Source organism: Silurus meridionalis, chromosome 5 (genome assembly GCF_014805685.1).
Source record: "Silurus meridionalis isolate SWU-2019-XX chromosome 5, ASM1480568v1, whole genome shotgun sequence".
NCBI lineage: Eukaryota > Metazoa > Chordata > Actinopteri > Siluriformes > Siluridae > Silurus > Silurus meridionalis.
The window spans coordinates 23059537-23080676 of record NC_060888.1 but is presented as its reverse complement, the minus strand read 5'-3'; the positions used below and the strand labels follow the sequence as shown (position 1 = coordinate 23080676).

General features: G+C 39.1%; 2 protein-coding genes across 3 annotated transcripts in view; one reads left to right on the top strand and one right to left on the bottom strand.

The window, feature by feature from the left end:
- Positions 1-3218: 3218 nt before the first annotated feature.
- Positions 3219-13512, bottom strand: znf277 (zinc finger protein 277). The gene is made up of 12 exons (XM_046849437.1): positions 13424-13512; positions 11982-12186; positions 11063-11151; positions 8887-8969; positions 7913-8004; positions 7388-7498; positions 7050-7182; positions 5759-5826; positions 5557-5653; positions 5097-5139; positions 4833-5007; positions 3219-3862 (listed from the first exon to the last, which is right to left on the bottom strand). Exons 1-12 carry the CDS (start codon positions 13455-13457, stop codon positions 3676-3678), a joined length of 1317 nt encoding a protein of 438 aa, XP_046705393.1. The 5' UTR covers positions 13458-13512; the 3' UTR covers positions 3219-3675.
- A 91-nt stretch (positions 13513-13603) lies between these two features.
- Positions 13604-21140, top strand: part of dock4 (dedicator of cytokinesis 4) — an 89490-nt gene continuing 81953 nt past the window's right edge. For both annotated transcript variants that reach the window (XM_046849435.1, XM_046849434.1), the window contains exon 1: positions 13604-13773. In XM_046849435.1, coding sequence (XP_046705391.1) covers positions 13737-13773 — 37 coding nt within the window. In that variant the 5' untranslated portion in view covers positions 13604-13736. The remainder of the gene's footprint in view (positions 13774-21140) is intronic.

Genomic DNA, 21140 nt, shown 5'->3' with positions numbered 1-21140 from the left:
ATTTGGTGTCACTCAGATGAGAATGAGTTCCCTTTCTGAGTCTGGATCCTCTCAAGGTTTCTTTCTAATGCCGTCTCATGGAGTTTTTCCTTGGCACTGTTGCCACTGGCTCACTCATTAGTGTTAAACTTATAGGTAATAAACTTGTAGGTACTATAAGTTTCATTTAATATAAATTTAAAATGTTTTAACTGTGATAATGTCAAATAAAAATAAACTGGGATTGAATTGAATAAAATTTAATCAACCCGATTTCTGTACAGTCGGGAATATCTGGAATCTCTACATGCTAAATATTGATTATATTTAGAAATGGAAGTATTTTAGTACAAATACTTTGTTACTGTACTTAAGTAGATTTTTATGGTATCAGTACTTTACTTTTGAATAATGGTATTCAACTTTTTACTTTCACTCATTAATTTTTTTTACACAAATATCTGTAATTTCTACTTCTTACATTTTCAAACCAGACTCTTTACTTTAGTTTTAATCTGTTTGGTTGCATGATTAATATTTTTTCTTCTCATTGTGCACCATCAACCCATTTCTTGTCATTGCGCAGCCTTTTCAGTCTATCAGTGGTGTATCATTTCCTGTCTTTCAAGCACTGTAGACGTAGGCTAGTTTACAAAGCTAATAACAAGCAAGGAAGAAGACAACAAGAAGTATGGCTAGGGTGGATGAGACAGAGGGAGTCAGATTTAAACATCATCTTTTCTCTGCTTGGGTTCTATATAGTGGTTGTTCAGCCTGGATACATTCATTAGGTAACAAAATGAGACGTTTTTTGTATTAGTATATTAATATGATGTGAAGTCCAGTTACCAGCATGACACTAAAACAGGTAGTAGTAATGGCTACTTTTTACTTAACTACATGTCAGAGCCCAAACTTCTTCTTGAGTAAAAAAGTGTAGTCAGAACTTCAACTTTTACCAGAATCTTTTAAAACATGAGTATCTGTGAGAACACATACTGTCTTGTATTTAGCTCATAAAGTTCGAAGGCTTTCAAAGGGAATTACCATCACCAGCATCAAACACTTGTCAAACAATTAATAAATTCCTTTGTTTATTACATCCAAATGCTGTCCAGATGCAGGTTTATCTGGGGAGCTCAAAGCTAAAAATGAATTACTATATTCATATTCAAAATGTATATATATTTATTAATGTTGGAAAAGTTAACATTTAAAGGTGCATGTTTCTAGGTACATGTACAACACTGTCTTGGCTGCTGACTGTTATGTTACATGGGAGCCTCTGGGGAAACGATATTTTGTTTGCTTTGCCCCTTTGCTGCCTTGCTGTTTAATTTGACTTTGAATTGACTTACATGTTATTGCATGCTAAGTACCTGACAGGAAATTTAATACCAGGGGATTTATGTTGTGAGGATTATTGCAATAATTGGACAAAACACAGAATGTGATGTATTTTTTCTTAATAGGAACAAAACAGATTTCAGGGTTTCTATTGTTGTTTGTTGCTGTATATTGTTTATTGGCCCATATTCATCCTCGTCTCTTTTACTTTTCAAAACATGGCAGTATGTATATGCATTTGCAATTTACATGTGTTCCCTATAAATCTCTATTTGAATCTTTAGTGCTTTTTAGAAAATATGTTAAAGATGCCAACTGAGGAATGAAGCAACGATCCTCTGTGTTTGCTGTATTTGGCATAAACATAGTCCTTTAGAACAGTTAAAGAAACAACATAACCTCATGTTGGGTTTACACAAAAACGAAGTTGGGATGTTGGCTACACAAAGCAAGACATCACCTGAGTTTAAAAGCAATACTTGTGCTTTTGTACATTGTTGTGTTAAAAATATTGCTGATAGTGTCAATATGTGACACTGCTATAGTTGCAATTATATGTAAACAATCACTGGCACTTTCAGAAGTTCAATAATATGATAATAATGAAAACCTTGAAATAAAATAAAATCACGAAAATAAAATCTCATTCATTCAAATTTTTCAGATCTTTATCCACAATTTGTTTTTTTTTATTGTTTATATGAATCTGTTGAGTGACTCAAAAATCTGTAGTCTGTTGGATTTGAACTGAAAACAGTAGACACTCACTGTCTTTACTGTCTCTTTGTCTTATGTTGTCCTTTTTCTTTACACCTAATGTTGCACAGTCCCTTAACATCTTTGTTTTTTTTTTAATTATCAAAAGTAACAGGTTTCAACCAGATTCAGCATGGTCCAGACCGGCCAGGCGTGGCCTGTCCATGACCTTCAAACATGATGTCATTGCACCTGCACTGGTTAAAACTAATTCTAGACTCTAATGCTTCCACACATTTGCACACATTAATCACTTACTGTGGATATATTAATTAAAATGAATCACTTTCTTTGGTTATACTGATTAATACAAATGATCAAAAGGAATAGCAATAATAAAAAGTAAACAAAACAAATGACAAAAGTATGAATTCACAGTAATCCCCCGCTTTACCACGGTTTAATTTGCCAAATTTAAATACAGTAAAATGTAAATACAGTACAGTACTGTATACATAAAATAGCATTTTTAAAATGTAAACACAGCAATAAACGGGGGATTACTGAATACCGTATATTTTCCTTCCATTAACCTGTTAGCCTTCGCCACCTCTTTTGGGACTCACAGCTGAAAATGCCCTACCTAACTTGAAATGTTAACACTTCCTGATAAAAGTGGGCTACATACACAATTTAAATGGGTGATTATTTTTCCCACATTTTTTTTTAAAATCAAGCATTACTGGAGGGAATATGGTGCATTTACAGTATTTGGCAGATGCCCAGAGCAACTTACATGTATCTCATTTATACAGCTGAGTAGCTATGGGGTTAAGGGCCTTTTTCAGGTGCCCAGGAGTGGCAGCTTGGTGTGGCTGGGATTTGAACTTATGACCATCGGATACAAAGCCTTAACCACCAACCACCTACCTAGTGGTGCCTTTCCGTTCACTAGATCTTTGAAAGGTACATTTTCCCATGTTGGCTCCAGTCTGTGCTTCACCAGATTTTTTGTTTTTCTGCTTCCTTTATTTTTGAGGTGTTACTCAGATCATCTTTGTAACTCATGTTGGAAAGTTGAAGAAAGTTCAGAAAGATGTGTCTTCAACAAGAAAGAATTAAAAGTAGAGCTGCTAGCAGAACTTGGGACTGTTTCTAGAATTCAGCTTTCTATAATGGCATAAGCTACAAGTGAATATCTGAATAAAGTTTTTTTTTAATTAGGCATAAAATAGGTGTATAACTTATTACACTTTTGTGTGTAAATGTCACAAAACGAAAAATGTGCAATAAACTGACTTACAATTCATTAGTATATTATATTACTTTAGGCCTGAAAACAAAACAGGGTGCTGAATGTAAATTTGAACTTTGCATCCAAAGCCAATTATGTAACATACAGCTGTATTGCAAATGTAAAACGCACACTTCGAACGCTCTTAAATGACTTTTTTTTACACTTGCAACAATTGGGAAATAAATGTTATTTTTAATACAAATTAAATAACATTGTAAAGTAAATTTCTTAGTGAAATGTACACAAATCAAGAGGTATTTTTAACTGAAGTCCTGTAAAAAAAAAGAAAAAAGAAAAGAAAAAAAAAGTCGAGTGTGTATGAGAAACCACATTAGTGAAGTGTACTGGGGAGGATTTTAGTTGGCACTGCCTCCGTTCTTGAGGAGTTTGTTCAGCACACTGGTCTGCTTTAAGGCCTTCAGGCTGGAGATGTCCTCGGCGAACACTGGGATGTCCGAGTTCTGTTCGGCTCCATCACACTCGCCCTCACTGTCGGACAGAGCTGTAAGGAGGGCGTCGTTCTCGTACGTCGGGAAATAGTACCTTCAAACAAAAAGCGGCACAGGAACTTAAATCAAATCTAAAGCATCCTATGTAACGCCACCAATTTTGTGGCAAAAAAACACATAAAACTTTCTTTCGGCTTCTCCCATTAGGGGGCGCCACAGCGGATCATGCGCATGTTTGATTTGCATGGATGCCCTTCCCAACGCAACCCTCCACATTTATCCGGGCTTGGGACCGGCACTAAGAGTGGCTGGGGTTGGTTCCCTAACCGGGGATCGAACCCGGGCCGCTAGACCACCAGGGACCCTTTGTGGCAAAAAACACATATGGCTGTAAAAGTAGTGTCCCAATACTTTTGTCGAGACTATGAACACTCACCAGCAACAATCTCCTCAACACCTTCCAGCTTTATTTCTTTTTTTTATTAGAGGTTTTATAAAATCATGATTAAAGGTTTTTCTTTCTTTTTTTATCCGTAAAATAAACAGTAGAATTGCAACATCAGACTACAAGAGTGTTTCAAGAAAGTGCTTGGATTGGACACGACCATGCTGTAGATAATCAGGAAATCTCAATTCATTTGTGCAGAATGGTCTCCATTCTAACATTTGGCAGAAGAATAAAGAAAACAAAAAGATGACCTCATCTTTTATTCTGTTTCTAATGTAAACACATGCTGAACTTTCGTCTGTCGATTTGAACCTTAGCAATGTCCATACCAACACTCTGCTATTGTCTGTGTTCAGTGTTAAAGGTGAGGCCCTGGATTATCACCAGGTAACAGTTTGATTGTATGATAGCACAGAAAAGCCTGTCATGTTGTAGAGAAACCGGAAAGCGCAGCGCTGCAGGCTTACATTTACGGCACTTAGCGCACGTCCTTCTCCAAGCGACGTACAAAAGTGCTTCGAGTCTCTATCAATGAATAAAGCAACACTGGTTCGCCAGATTACAAACTTAAGATACCATTGGCCTGCAACTCTTGGTCATTTGATGCTTTACTCACTGTGGTTGGTCCCAGTGTGTGCTGTCCGGAAGCTGCGTCACATGACCGGCCTCCTTTAGGTGCCGCACCACTTCCTCTTTGGTTCCGAACTTCCTCTGGCAGCCGTAACAGCGGCACTGGTGGAGCTCACGGCGGATGTAGTTCACGAGTTTGACTTGCTGGTAAAACTTCAGGTCTGGATGGGAATCAATAGGACAAATGACGAGCTGCATTTCTTGTAACAACTCTGCACTATAAGGATTCGAGTGATGAGATTGTACTTACTGAGATCTGTTTTTAATTTATGGAGATCAAATTGATGAGCTTCCTGTAACAAATAGAAAGAAGTTGGAAATGTTACGATACGATTCAGTGAGATTATTTTATGTAATTGTATTGCATGGACGGTGTTTCTACTTCTAGCTCGATATCACTAAAGCTGTAACATGCCTTTTTTGATAAATAGGTTTTTTTGGAATTTCAGGAAAGATAAACATAAGCAGGTAAATTGTTTAATTAACAAATAATGCAATTATTTACATAGTTATGCGGCAGAGCAAAATATAAAACTCCTGATATTTCAGACGAATAAACAACTAATGAGTTCTTTTTTTTTTTTTTATTATTCTCTTAAAGCACTAATCCTCAATGTTTTTATTTCATACAAAACATACAGTATCTGAAACATTCTGATCCCAGGTGAATTCAGAATGTATGAACATGGTGTGTGAACGTTGATCATAACCTGCATGTGAGAGTAAATCTGGTCCATGGTTTCCTCCTGCTGCTCGCAGAACAGACACACAGCACACACCGGGTGAGCCTGCCAATCAGACCAGTCACTGCACACAACACAGCTGCAATGAAATCTCACAAATGTGGCAGCTGAGCGTATGATTAAAAGTACATGCAGGAAATCTGAAATAAAGTCTAAAGGAGGCTCTTACTCATCTTCATCCTCCAGGAGTTCCCGGTCATCCTCAGACTGCACTTCCTCCCAGGTCTTCCCCAGCTCCTGCACATGATATATATATATATATATATACAGTACAGACCAAAAGTTTGGACACACCTTCTCATTCAAAGAGCTTTCTTAATTTTCATGACTATGAAAATTGTAGAGTCACACTGAAGGCTTACAAGGGCTATTTGACCAAGAAGGAGAGTGATGGGGTGCTGCGCCAGATGACCTGGCCTCCACAGTCACCGGACCTGAACCCAATCGAGATGGTTTAGGGGTGAGCTGGACCGCAGAGTGAAGGCAAAAGGGCCAACAAGTGCCAAGCATCTCTCGGGGAACTCCTTCAAGACTGTTGGAAGACCATTTCAGGTGACTACCTCTTGAAGCTCATCAAGAGAATGCCAAGAGTGTGCAAAGCAGTAATCAAAGCAAAAGGTGGCTACTTTGAAGAACCTAGAATATGACATTTTTCAGTTCTTTCACACTTTTTTGTTATGTATATAATTCCATATATAATTCCACATGTGTTAATTCATAGTTTTGATGCCTTCAGTGTGAATCTACAATTTTCATAGTCATTAAAATAAAGAAAACTCTTTGAATGAGAAGGTGTGTCCAAACTTTTGGTCTGTACTGTACATATATATTAACATATAGATCCATTTACAACTGTTTTTATGTTTGTTTTCTCATATATTTTGAAATAACTGTTATCAATCTCAGACAGGTTCAGTAGTTAGTTTGCAAGGCGATCTTAAAGAAGGAAACCTACTTAAAGAGGGTGTTCCACAGATTTCTGTCAAATTAATAGCATTAAAAGCTATAAAAAAAAAAAGCCACTGTTTAGCAGCAAACGTTTATACTAAGCTTTTGGTGTCTTTGGATTCCCAAGAACGTCTTGATGCTGGATCCTCCATCTACCCCTAACCGAAGCTCACAAAGAGAAACGTTTGCAGTGCTCAGAAATTCCAACTGTTTTGCTCACTAAAGAATGCTGTGCTACACTGGATAATCCAGATGGTTGTTGTTCTGGACCGCTGGTGAATTGCCACCATTTTCCAACAAGACTGCGACGTCAGCAAGGAGGTGGTGGGGTGACAATTTAGGCTGGAATATTGGGAAGTGAGATGGGAGGTCCCTTTAGGATCCCTGATGGTGTCATACTGACCTCTGTGAGATAATGTATATGGAGTTCCTAACAGATAAATTTCAGCCATGGTATTAAATATAAACACAATGGTGACTGGAGCCTAGTTCTCCGCTAATGAAAAACATACCAAGTAATTGATGACATAGAAGCGATCGTACTCGTGATTGCTCCCGTTGATGCGTCGGTGTTGTTTCTTTCTCATGTGATCTTTCAAGGTGGTCTTGTCTCGGAAGATTTTCTCACAATACAAACACTGCATACTGTCAAAATACCAAAAAAAAAACCCAGTAAAACAACGAAACCTTTTCATTACATACTGTATACAAAAGCTGCACTTTGCACATGTTGCAACTCTGAACAGCTGCCCAAAGAGGGCGCTCTACTCAAGGCTTCGTCTTTTCCGTCCTTTAAAATCTGGATCTCAGTAACAATCAGTTTTTGCGTGTGCAGCAGCTGCAGTATTACTTGTCCAGTTTTTTTTCCAGCGTATCGAGGAACTGTGTGCAGTAGACGATGTTGTCTGGAAGGCCGATGCTGAACGAATGCTCTCTGGCCATGTGATTGAGAAGCACAGACCTGGGAAAAGATACGAAGCAAAATCAGAATGATGGAGAAAACACCACCTGCGCTATAAATTCATGTTAGAATGATCAGAAGCACAATAATAGTTTTAAGAATTGTAACGGGACAATATTCATTCTTCAAGGAGTCAGTTCAAGAAACTAAAAATGTATTTTTAATAAAGGAATTATTTTAAAAATCCAGGCTACAGCTGGTAAACAAAAATGACTCATTTCTGTAATCTTTCTTTTGACCACTAGGGTTGCATTCGTTCTGAAAAACTAATATATTGCTCATACACCGGTAAATAAGGACATCATGAATGTGTTTATTTGACACGAATAACAAAGTGTGTGTGTGTGTGTGTGTGTGTGTGTGTGTGTGTGTGTGTGTGTGTGTGTGTGAGAGAAAGAGACTAACAGCTATTACCTGTTTCCGGTACATTCTTCACTACAGAACATGCAGGTCCGCTGAAAGCTGGTATCATCTCTTTCCTTCTGCTGCTGTTCAAGAACTTCCTCCTGCTCGACACACACAACAAAACTCCTCTAGAAATCAAACGCACACTAACCCTGCACAAGTACACAACATTATATGTACACTTATACTGGATTCCATTATTATATATGTATACTTAGCAAAAAAAAAATAAAAAAGTATACACATCACAAACAATATCCAATATTTCCTCAAATCCGTTTGTAATAATACGTTTTTCGGGGGCGTATTCAACGTCTAGGCGTCAGAATAAATCTGCATCGCTGGGTACGAGTCGTGTAAAGTTCTCTATTGTGTGCTTGTAGCGCACATCTGAGGAAGGTCGCGGCAGTTCGTTCAGCAGCGCCCTGCCACGATGCGGCATCGGGCTGCGGTTGTGACGGCGATGCAGGGTTGCCTAGCAACGGAGATCGCAGATGTTTTTTTTTTTCCCCCAGAGATGTGTGTGTGTGTGTGTGTGTGTGTGTGTGTATGCATGCACAAGATGATGATGTTCACTTACAGTAACCCACAGAAACAATGCGAGAGGGAGCTCGGGCTTCTCGGTATGCCACTAATCACTTTTATAAGATTTCCAAGAAATATCGGGTTTGCGCTGCTGGAGACTGGGACTGGGTTGTGGTTTTTTTTCACCAGCTGACTGTTTGCTTTTACTGGAATAATTGTAACGTATAGAGACAAATTATTTAGGTTTGCACGGTTCAAATCATTTTAAGGACTACACTAAATGATCTATAATACAGGCAGTAATTATTAATACGACCCTACATTTACATGCAAATGAGCCCGATCATAAATCATAAACAAATGCTTCCTATAACAAAACAGAGCCACGGATTTTCCAGTTTTGTGTGTCACCGGTTGGAAATGAACTAAAAAGGACTAATTAAAGGATTAATACACACCAGTCGTTTCTGCTGGAGATTCTCTCGAAGGATGCGGTCCTCTGGAAGGACGTCACACAGGAGGAAGTAGTACTCCTGCAGCTCTAAAACATGTACAGTTACACAAACGTGCTGGTTAGAAACTGCCAACATGTAAGCGTTTTAGATTTAGAAGCACAGGTCGATAATATTCATTCACATTTTATTGGTTACACACAAACACACACACATGACCAAACACAATACATCTACCGTAATTTCCAGACTATTAAGCGCACCTAAATATAAGCCGCACCCACTAAATTTTACAAAGATTTTCATTTTGAACATAAATACTCCGCACCTGTCTATAAGCCGCAGGTGTCTACACTGAAACTAATGAACTTTACACAGGCTTTAACGAAAGACAGTGTCTGTTACACGGCTTGTATCTAAACAGGAGCCTACCAAGAAAGTCATTGTTCACTGTCTTCCTCCTTCCTTTCACAATGATTTCTCTCGAAAGTTTTTCTTTTGGCTTCGTCGTGCGTTTAACAATTACCATCGGTGAAGCTTTTCTCCCGATGCCGTGCAGCTCAGAACACAGGTGAAAAACCCAGGAAAAATCCATATATTAGCCGCTTCGTTGTTTAAAGTGTGGAAAAAAAGTAGCGGTTTATAATCCGGAAAATACGGGTAGTAAATAAAAGCAACTTTTTTTGACGACTGTACAGTGAACTAACATAGACATCATATATAAGAACCTTAAGGTGCTAATATGATACATCTTATTTAATTAATCTTATTTATTAATCTTATTTTATCTAAAATTATCGGCAGCTTTCATACAAAATAAATGAATAAACAAACAAATTAAAAAAAAAACAGAATTCAATATGATTCTTGTATCATAAATGTAGTTATTATCAAATAAATATTATTTATGAGATTATTTATGAGTTATTTATAATTAATGTATTATCAAAAATTATAATAATTGTTTTTGTTCTGGGGAAAAAAAAAAATTGTTGACACTTATTCAAATGTTTACAACTCAAATAGTTCTGAGAAAACATAAGAACAAAAAAACATTCAGCTTCCCTAAGTTATAAATATGCACACGTGTATAACATTTTGTTATCCGTTACCAAGAAAAAAAATTTAAACAAATAAAATGCGAGGGTGGTGCAGGACATGTATGAGGACAGTGTGACAGCAGTGAAGTGTGCAGTAGGAACGACAGATTGGTTCAAAGTGGAGGTTGGACTGCATCAAGGATCGGCTCTGAGCCCTTTCCTGTTTGCAGTGGTGATTGACAGGTTGATGGACGAGGTCAGACAGGAGTCTCCATGGACTATGATGTTTGCGAATGATATTGTGATTTGTGGTGAGAGTAGGGAGCAGGTTGAGAAGAGCCTGGAGAGGTGGAGGTACGTGCTGGAGAGAAGGGGAATGAAAGTCAGTAGGATTAAAACAGAGTACATGTGTGTGAATGAGATCAGTTGGTGCAGTTGCAGGGAGAAGAGGTGGAGAAAGTGGAGGAGTTCAGGTACCTGGGGTGAACAGTGCAGAGTAATGGAGAGTGTGTTAGAGAAGTAAAGAAAAGAGTGCAGGCAGGGTGGAGTGGGTGGAGAAGAGTGATAGAAGGAGTGATTTGTGATAGAAGAGTATCTGCAGGAGTGAAAGGGAAAGTTTATAGAACTGTGGTGAGACCTGCGATGTTGTATGGTTTAGAGACAGTGGCATTGAGTAAAAGACAGGAGGTGGAGCTGGAGGTAGCAGAGCTGAAGATGTTGAGGTTTTCGTTGGGAGTGACGACGATGGACAGGATTAGAAATGAGTTTATTAGAGGGACAGTTTTGGAGACGAGGTGAGGAAGGCGAGATTGAGATGGTTTAGACATGTGCAGAGGACGGACATGGGGTATATCGGTAGGAGAATGCTGAGGACGGAGGAAAAGAGGAAGGCCAAGGAGGAGGTTTATGGATGTGGTGAGGGAAGACATGCAGGTAGTTGGTTTGAAAGAGGCAGATGTAGAGGATGATCCGCTGTGGAGACCCCTAATGGGAGAAGCCAAATGAAGTAGAAGAAAATCCATCAATAGGATTTAGCGTTTAAAATCTTTAAGGTGGTCATGGTTTAAAATCACCATTTCAGACGACACTTTTATAACACTGAGCTGCCTGGAAACTTTCAAGAAAGAAGCACTCTGGTTTACCGGCAGGTCCTTTAGAGTTGGTCTTGATGACGCTGCAGAAATCTGTGATGGGCTGCTCCATAAACCGTTTCTTCCAGTAAAGCATGTACCTGCAACAGAGCATCATTTCAATTACGGCTCTGAATCAGATGCTATAATTAGATTCGATTAAACCGCCCAGAGCCATTGGTGAGCCCAGGTGTCATTTTACAATACTATTAAGCTTAAAGTACACATTCATTGTGTGACTCCAGTCCTGGAAAGCTGCAGTAATATACAGATTTGTGTTTCACCTTTTATTTTATGTTATTGATATAAATTTGGTTTTAAAACAGGCACATTGATTCAATTGTTTCTTTGTTTTAAGTTCGTTTAATGCCATGCCAGCATCAATAGCTATTTTAATGGCAGGATCATGTTAAAAGAGAAATTTCAACAAGTTCTGTGGCAAAAATCTGTAGTTATATAAAATCCTTCATTTTAATCCTCTGTGAACATTCCGGTATTTTCTTTGGTGATGAAATAAAATCTTCTGAGTAAAACGATGCCTTGTTTAGAGTAATACAATCCATTAATATGTATTTATTGGTCATGTTTGATTTGCAGTGGTCACATGTAAGGGTTAGGGTTATATGAAAAACACCATAAATATGTGGACGGTTTGCTTGGGTCATAAATCCATATAGGAGTCATTTCCTTTTTTTCGATTATTTCTGTAAAATATAGAAAAAATGTGCAATCCAACCATTAAAATGCCACCGTAAAAGTCTGTCATGTGATCACACTCGTCGTTATTCGGTCACACGGGCGTGATAGACTGAATCTCTTTCACAATGCTCACAGAAATATTCACAATCAAACTCTCAGAAACTTCCACCTGTAACATTATGATTCGTTTGGAGAAACCTGACCAAAAACCGAATAAAAGAATTGGTCGTACTTTGGGAAGTCAGCAACAAGTTTGATGTCAGCGATGACCAGCTTGTGCTCCAGCAGCAGGTGCTTTAGGAGCTGGTCTTTATCCGAGAGAGGAGCCGTGTGTGGGCACAGGACACAGCACACTGGGCAGCCGTCGTCCGTTGAGGAGATGCTAGCAGGCCGCTGCTCAGGAAAGCACAGAGGCTCCAGAATGCAATCCAGCCCACCTGATAAGAGGACAAAACCAGTCATGTACTGTACAACATGAGCACAGCTTTTACACTATTACCATTCTTTAATTTGAAGGAAAAAAATCCTGAAGGTGGAACAGGAACAACTGTAATTGAGCAGTTGAACAACCAGGTGTGGTCTGTTTTCCTCCTTATTTCTTGATCATCATATCTTGCTTCATTTCAGAAAAAACCCTTCACCATATACATCAGGTTTGCGTATCAAAATATAAAGTGATATATGCATTTATGAAAAGAAAAATGTTATGTAGGATAACTGCAATGTCTCTAAGCCATGCACTAGTCAGTAGGTTGATTTGGTAATGTAGCTGAATTTTATTACAAAGCGAAATGTTTGTTTTTTCTCAGAAGGTCATGACGTGTTAATATGCAGGTCTGAAATCAAACTCAAGTAACTGAACTCTTGTCCAAGCATTTGTCAATCATCTATTTCTCTGTCTCTTTCTGAGAGAGACGTGGGTTAGGGTGGGGTTTTATCTTATTATATTGTAGGCTGTAGTGCCAGTTGGTGCAAAGGGTCTTAAATCTGGGAACGTTTTGATTTGGGTACTAATCGGCAGTCGACAAAGAAGTTTAACTCCTGGTTTTATCACTAATGAAAGACTTATTCTGCACTATTGCTCAATCAGCAAATGACAGAACGAATAGGCCATGAGAAAACATTGACGAGATGATTTACTAAAAGGCAGCCAAGCTTTTGTTGGATAGGTCATGGCTGTGTCAGAAAAATGGGCTGCAAAAAAAAAAAAAGAAAAATGGAGCCCAAATGGAGTATAAATGAAGGCACAAGTGTCAACTGACAATACATTTTTCATACATTAACAAACTAAACTTCAGGTTCAGTCTCGATTATTTATACCATTCTGTTTATTCTGTCTATTGGTTTATGAATATAAGTGATTTAACTAATTCACCTTAATGTGTGTGTGTGTGTGTGTGTGTGTGTGTGTGTGTGTGTGTGTGTGTGTGTGTGTGTGTATATATATGTATATATATAAGATTTACTATTTGTAATGTAGGATTTAGTACAATAGTATGATATATGGATCATTAGCATGTCCTCAGCTTTAAACATTGCTATTTATTCCTAAAGTCACGCAAGTGGAATTAAAGTAACAATAAACACGTTGTACAAAAGACAAGTTTAAAAATCGAGGGGAAATATCATTTCTCACGACTGTCACTCATAAACATGCAGCATTACACTCTCTACCTGATCTCTCACTACTCCCCTTCACAGCCGCCATCTTGAAGCGAGGCAGTCACGTGACGCAACCATGCACGCCTTCAAGCCGTCTGGTTTATGGGACTTGTAGTCTTTAATGGCGCTTTCGCCCTTCATTGACTCCGTCTCCCATGATGCATTGCTGTTGGGAGACTGAGCTGTTGGAAGGATGCTGAGCTGAGCGTCTGCCCTCGGAACAATACAGTGCCATCCAGCGTGCCATCAATATGGACCGTATCGCTTTTAATTCCCCGGTTATATAGATAACATGCGTTTTTGGTTCTAGACGACAGGGGAAAAAATGTGGATACCGACTGAACACGAAAAATATGGCGTGGGTAAGACGGGATGTTTATTGTTTACCGCGGTTTTAATTGTAAATAATATCACTGGTGCTTTAGTGCAGGAGGGGAAATATGGGCGCAGATCAAATCACATCAGGTCTGATTAGATCAGATGAAATCGGATCTCAGATTGGAGGAAACGGGTGAAATCACAGGGTTGTGTATCTGACATTGATGAAGAGATGAGGACTGAGAGATGTCAGAATATCTGCAGATGTTGTTTTGATCGCACTGTTAAATGCAGGAGTCTTCACCTGAGAGGTGTTTATCAGAGTCCACTCAATCAGGATTTGCAGCTTTCTTTCTTTGCTTTTGTCATCATGAGGTTGTTTTTTTTTGTTTTTGCAGTTTTTGTTGTATAATAACACATTAATAGAAGGTTATATTGTGGGAAATTGAATATTTGCTGGGGGGGAAGCCCTTTCGACATATAGGCATTTATTATTTGTTGTATTAAATCAGGGGGTTGAAATAAATGCAGGATAAATGGATACGATTTAAATATAAAATAAAAACAAAGATTCAGGTTTGGGATATTATGTCAATTATTTATGCTGGATTTGAATGTAAAATAGTGTCGTGCACTGCGACTGAGTTGAAAGATCTGAAATAAAGAGCTAAACAATTATTTCAGAAATACAATTAAGTCATGTGTGTGTGTGTGTGTGTGTGTGTGTGTGTGTGTGTGTACAGTATCTCGCAAAAGTGAGTACACCCCTCACATTTCAGCAACTATTTTATTATATGCTCTCAAGGGACAATAACATAGAAATGAAACTTGGATATATTTTAGTCAATGTGCAGCTCATATATCAGTACAGATTTAATGTCCTTTGAAAATAATGCATACGGTCATTATTGTCAACATAACTGGCAACAAAAGTGATAACAGCTGTATATTGTGTAAACATGCAAAGCCACATGACCTACTCATCATGTTCATGTTTGCGTCTGCTTGTCAGGACCATACAAATGTGTGTATCTTGTATTAGAGCAGTTACAATTTGTTGCTTTGTGTACAATTCTCTCATACTGACCACCGGATGTTCAACATTCAACAAGATGCCGATGCTTTAATAAGATCGGTAACACCCTGAAAACCGAGTTACAGTACAGTGGTCAGGGTCATGCAAAGGTTTTCCAAGACCTCGCAAGGGTCCATCGAGGAAGTTGAGACTTCATGCTGTGCGTCTGCTTCAAAAAACAGATGCATGAGTGCTGCAGCATTGCTTTAGAGGTTGCAGAAGCTTGTTAGTGCTCAGACCGTACTCTTGAAACAAGTCGGTTTGCATGGCCGTCATCCCAGAAAGAAGCTTACAAGAAACAAACCTGTCCAAGAGCATTAATTACTGGAACAATGTCCTGTGGTCTGATGAGACAAAATAAACTTGTTTGGCTCAGATGGTGTCCAGCATGTGTGGTGATGCCCTGGTGAGAAGTACAAAGAAAATAGTGTCTTGCCTACACTCATGCATGGTGGTGGTAACATCATGGTCTGGGGCTGTACGAGTGCTGCTGGTACTGGGGGCTGCAGTTCACTGAGTGAAACATGGATTCCAACATGTACTGTGACATTCTGAAGCAGAACATGATGCCGAATAGCAGTTTTTTCAACACGATAATGACCCAAAACACACCGCCAAGATGACAACTGCCTTGCTGAGGAACCTGAAGGTGAAGGTGATGGGGTGGCCATGTATGTCTCCAGACCTGAACTCTATTGAGCACCTGTGGGGCATCTTCAAGGGGAAGGTATCAGTATCAGTATGGAGGAGTGGAAGAGGATCCCAGCAACAACCTGTGTGGAATTCCATGCCAAGGAGGATTAAGGCAGTCCAAGATAACGATCACACAAAATATTGACACTTTGTACACAGTTTTTAAATTTTCACTTTGTACACACTTTTGGTGCCAGCTATTGGAATAATAATGGCTGTATGTTAAGGCCATTATAGATTTAATTTCTATAGTATTGTCCCTTGAGAAGATGGTTGCTGAAATGTGAGGGGTGTACTCACTTTTGTGAAATATTGTGTGTGTGTGTGTGTGTGTGTGTGTGTGTGTGTGTGTGTGTGTGTGTGTGTGTATATATTAGGGCTGACAATTGATTAAAATATTTAATCGCATGATTATCATGAATTAACTCATGATTAATTGCAACTTAATAGCACATTTATATCTGTTCTAATTAAACCTTAAATGAGTTTTTAATAATCTAATCAACATAGCCATTGACGAATGTGGATGCTTTATGCAAATGTATGTTTATTATTAGTGAAACCAAACTCAACATAGAGCATGAAGACAAAATATTCTTGTAAACGTTTTAAAGTCATTTTTAAGTACAGATTACATAATCAGAGAATATTTGTTTTCAATGTGAATTGGTTTGTTTAAAAGTAGAGATTTCAAGCTTTCTTTATACACATTTTTATTATGTGATCAAAAAGATTCAGGTTGTTTAACTTAAGTGTCTATGAAGAGAGAGTGCACTCAGTTCGTTTTCTTTATTTTACAAAAGCACAGCATGTTGATGGTTTAATGTATTGCTCTTATTTGTACGATCAAAAAACACAAAGTAATTTGTTTAGATAGTTTCGCTGTTATGAGGAAAAAATGCCACAAAACGTGCCGCCGCGTTTGTAGACCCCAGAGGGTTCATTGCCGGATGTGTGCACCATGGCGGATTTTGGTGCTTGATTTGAGACTTGGCGCGTCAATAAAACAAATGCTAAGTGATTAAAAATGAGTTTTTGGTGTAGTTATTTTTCTTATATCTAAGTAAAGAAAGGATGCATTAAATAAATGTGTGTTGCTTTGAAGGTTTTAATTTCGCCTCTTTTATATTTATATATTTCTTCATATTTTTTATGAAAAAAGGTCAAATAGAAATGCACGGCAAATTAATCGCACGTTAATAACATTAGTGGCGTTAAAATTAATTTGCGTTACCGTGTAAATTATGACAGCTCTTGGTGTTTTAGTTTAACCCGCATGACATTAGACACTTGACATGTGTGGCGTGTAATGTGGCCTTTTCCCTCAAATGAGTCTGTAAGAAATGAACACACTGCATGTTGAGTGGCTGAATAACTGCCCTGGTTATTACTGTAGGAATACAGTCTCATCATCAGTATGGTTATGATATCATGGGTCTGTTCTGTCTTAAGATCTTGTGTCCAGGGACATTAAACTGTTTGGTACAGTCACACCAAATTCAGTAGAGTTTAGTGTAGGTGTGTGTTCATCACTTTTGTTGTGATAAAGCGGGTAGGTTGAGTGATGAATCGTGTCAGATGACTGTAGCAGGCCACATCTGTCAAAATCTGGGCAGAATCTCCTCGAGGCTAGCGCAGCATGAAGTCGTCTTACTGCTTATAACAGGAAAGGACAGAGGACACAACATCCGCTTAGCCAGGAGCTTGCTTGTGAAGCACGTTTACAGCGACATGCTCCTACTGACCCATTTCTAGCCACGTTAGCCCCGAGAGACCTGTGAGTCTGTGAGGAATCATGGGCCCTGTTCCCAAATTTCTGGAGTTTTGAGGTCCAAGTAGTTGTTTTGTGGATTTGAGCAGTATTTTCTGTATTTCATTGTTTTAAATTCCGTATACTATTCGTGTTTTGGATCTACAAAATCCTTTATAATGCTGATTCTCTTCATACTGCGTAGCTGCGTAGCTTGATAAATGCCACGTCGAATGCTGTGTGTATCCGCAGCACAGCCGATTTACATTTAATGACGCCCACAAAACTCCATGAAAGGCAAAGAGCTCATAGAGCTTAAAACAAAAAAAGCTGCCGACTACATGGTGAGAGAGCATTAATTCCAGTTAAGTAGTAGAAATGCAGTGTCTGTGAACCGTCGCATAAAACTGAGATCACATGAGGTCACAGGACAACATGCCTGAAACGGAATGAGATTGGAATGAAGCAGGACAAGAGATACACCCAAGCATCTAATATTGTTCTTTGTGTCTCTGAATAAAAACATAGGAAATAATAAGAAATGTTTGAGAAGATGGAGAAGGACTCGGAGCTCGTTCAAGCAGAACACTGAGGAGTGCTTTTGTATTAGTGAACACAGCTACTGAAACCTTTATCATTCATGAAATATGGATGGAATCCAGCAGGGATGTCTGTACACACACACACACACACACACACACACACACACACACACACACACACAGAGATACACATGATACACACACATACAGAAGCATGCATACTGTAATCTTGGCTGCTATTTTCTCTCGGTTGAGATAAGGATTGATTTGCCATGTGTCTTAGACTGTAATCCTCTCCTAACATAGATCTCTGTAGAGCGATCTTCACCAAACGATATTTGTTCTTTTCATTTAAAAAAAGTTTTGGTTTGCAGCTGGTTGAGCGTATGTTGTAAAAGAATTGCTGGGAAAGCTATCTAATGATCATAGGACGCTTTGGGTATTCAGTGGACACTTTGCTCAGTATTCACTGATCAGTAATCCAAATCGTTCTTCTGCTGCATGATGGACATGTAGGTCTGTAAAAAATCCTTCAATGTTTGACCTTTTCCAGGTATCACATGCATTGTTGATCTCTTGTTTAGTCCATGGCATTTCTGCAGTTCTATAGCTCAGTGCTTGGGTTCAGTTTCCCCCTCACGGTTCAGTCTAACAGCTTCCTACTGAAAAAATCTGCGTCAAACATGCACAGCACGCTGAGTTTTATTTCCTGGACCGATTAGAAATCCTGAGTTTTTTTTGGAGCTGGACACTCAGGGTATTTCCACAGAATCAGCATTTAGTCCACTTGGATCAAACCCGTTTTTCTTCAGGTGTGAACCGAACCAAATTGTCAGAGGGTGTATGAGCGAGGTGGTTTGGTTCACTTCCAAAACTCAGCCAATGGACAGATCAGAGCTGCAGAAAAGCAATGTGTTCTGGATATTTGTTCCAAATGAGTAGACACGAGCCGCAGGAAAGCACACGCACCGAAGGTTGATTCAATCCGACTATATCCTGCGTTCTGTTCTTGTGTAATGTATAATTCAACACTCCATGTCTCCAACTTCTACAATCTCACTTCTTTTTGCGTCTCCCCCTCGAGGGAACTAGTTGAACTCAAACGTTCACTCACGGGCCACTTCACCAGCGGCGTCCCTGCGGAGCGTGTCGTCTATGTTCTCCAAATGCCTATTGTAACGTCCGCACTCACTTTGACTTGGGAGGGTGTATTTATGACAGGAGCATGTGTGTGTGTGTGTAGGTGTGTGTGTGTGTGGCATATAGATGAGCCTCTGCTCTTTGTCACATGCTGACTCCGCTTGGGTTTTACCCTGGTCTGTGGGCATGCGGACAGGAGGAGGGAGCAAGGGGACGTTAAAAGCGAATGGCACAAACACACAAGGCACTGTTAGAGATCAGAACTGAGAGCTGTTAGTATACATCAAGGCTGGTGTTGATGAAGTTACTGTATGAATACTAATAGAATTTTTGTATTTATATATTTTATTTTTGTATTTATATTTTTATAGACAGATGCAAATACAGGTGAAAAGTAATAGAACACCAAGAGAGAAGACACCAAGGCAGACAAATCCAAAAAGTTAAGCTAAAAACATGGTCAAAAACAACCAGAGTTCAGATGATTCCCAAACAGATTTGATTAGAACAAGCGAGATCAGAAACAGTACGGCAAACAATTTTCAGACAAAGTGTAATGGCTTGGCATTAGCCAAAGCACAAGAGTCATAGTGAGCGTATAGTTTACGTTCTGTTTTTCTGAAGAAAGGTCTTTTAAATTGTTTGTGTGTGTGTGTGTGTGTGTGTGTGTGTGTGTGTGTGTGTGTGTGTGTGTGTGCATTCGTTCTTGTCATTGCACCCACCTGTGCTTATTTAGTAAGGGGAAGTGTCAGGGTGGCGAAAGTGTGTGTGTGTGTGTGTGTGTGTGTGTGTGTGTGTGTGTGTGTGTGTGTGTGTGTGTTCTGAGAGTTGGAGTCCAGGATGGCCATGTTAAAAGGCTGCATGTCTCTGGCGGAGTTTAAGTCTAGCAGTGACCTGACAAAAATTCAGAATATTTGTGTTTTGTTTTATTTGCACTGACATTTACATATTATTACTTATACTTTCTTTCAGCTTCTCCCGTTAGGGGTCGCCACAGTGGATCCTCCGCATGTTTGATTTGTCACGTTTTTACACTGGATGCCCTTTCTAAAGCAATCCTCCCCATTTATCCAGGCTTTGGACCGGCACTGAGACTGGCTGGGGTTGGTTCCCTGACCGGGGATCGAACCCAGGCCGCAGCGGTGAAAGCACCGCATCCTAACCACTAGACCACCTACTGTTACGCCAAAACCATCGTTTAGCACTTTCTGTTTATTTTCTCAACTGAAGCACAAGTTAGTTTGTGACTGACATGAGAGAAGTGCCATGACACTAAATCCTGAATGAAGTTGAGACACTGTGCAGTTACTAATACAGTTTAAAAAAAAATTGAACATTGCATTTAAATGAAATGTTGGTCATTAACTGAGAAAAGTTTGCGCCATGACTAAAATCTTCTCAGGACTGTGCAATGCTGCAAATTTGAACGTTAGAGCTTCGTGTATGGTTCAGTTCTGTGCACTGGCACGAAGCAAAACGCTTCCTTGCCAACTGCTTGTATCGTAAGAAAAAAGGTGTGAAAGTGCTTTTCTGCAGGATATCAGTTAGTCTGATAGTCTGTTTTTTTTTTTTTCCCTGTATGCCCGCTTCGCCTCAGTGATGCATTTCCTATTACGAAACAGTGGCTAACACTGAGAAAGAGTTCTTAGTTACATAAAGAAAACAGGCCAGAAATGTGTCTGTCAGAGTTTATTTAATGAAACTGATGTATAAGCAAAACAAAAACGAACAAGATCGTAATAAAGCAACCGCTATTGTCATAGTGCCATTTATTGTCAGAAAGATTCATAGGCTTTTTGTCTTCAGAGTTTCAGACTGTTTTTCATCAGCCTTCAGCTTGGAGCAGATGTGTGATCTTGCTCTACTTCACCTTTGTCTGTTTTTCTTGCTCCTTTTCCTATAGGCCAATTAAAATACTGTAACCTTTTTCTCTTCACTGCTGCTTTTTAGCCTCCCACAAGAGTATAAGTAAATAAACTGATCATTACTGACTCAGACCAGGTGAACACATTCCAGTGAACAAGATAGAGACAGGACCAAAGGCACATGGCACTTGTTGCAATGGGATTTTTTTTTTATTGCAAATGCCTAGCTCTTATCAAGCCTAACTAGCCAATCATAACATTACTTTGCAGTCCCTGTAGGGATGTGCATCTCCATAACTAGGGATGTGATGCGATACGATTCACCCCTATTATGATGCAGTGAGAT

What these genes read in the sequence shown, in the direction of transcription:
- znf277 (XM_046849437.1), bottom strand. Translation starts at nt 13,457, where the DNA reads ATGGCGGCTGTGAAGGGGAGTAGTGAGAGATCAG. An exon ending in TCTATGTCATCAATTACTTG is followed by an intron (nt 5,827 to 7,049) that starts GTATGTTTTTCA and finishes TATCATGTGCAG; the next exon opens with GAGCTGGGGAAGACCTGGGA. An exon ending in CTCCTGGAGGATGAAGATGA is followed by an intron (nt 5,654 to 5,758) that starts GTAAGAGCCTCC and finishes TGTTGTGTGCAG; the next exon opens with TGACTGGTCTGATTGGCAGG.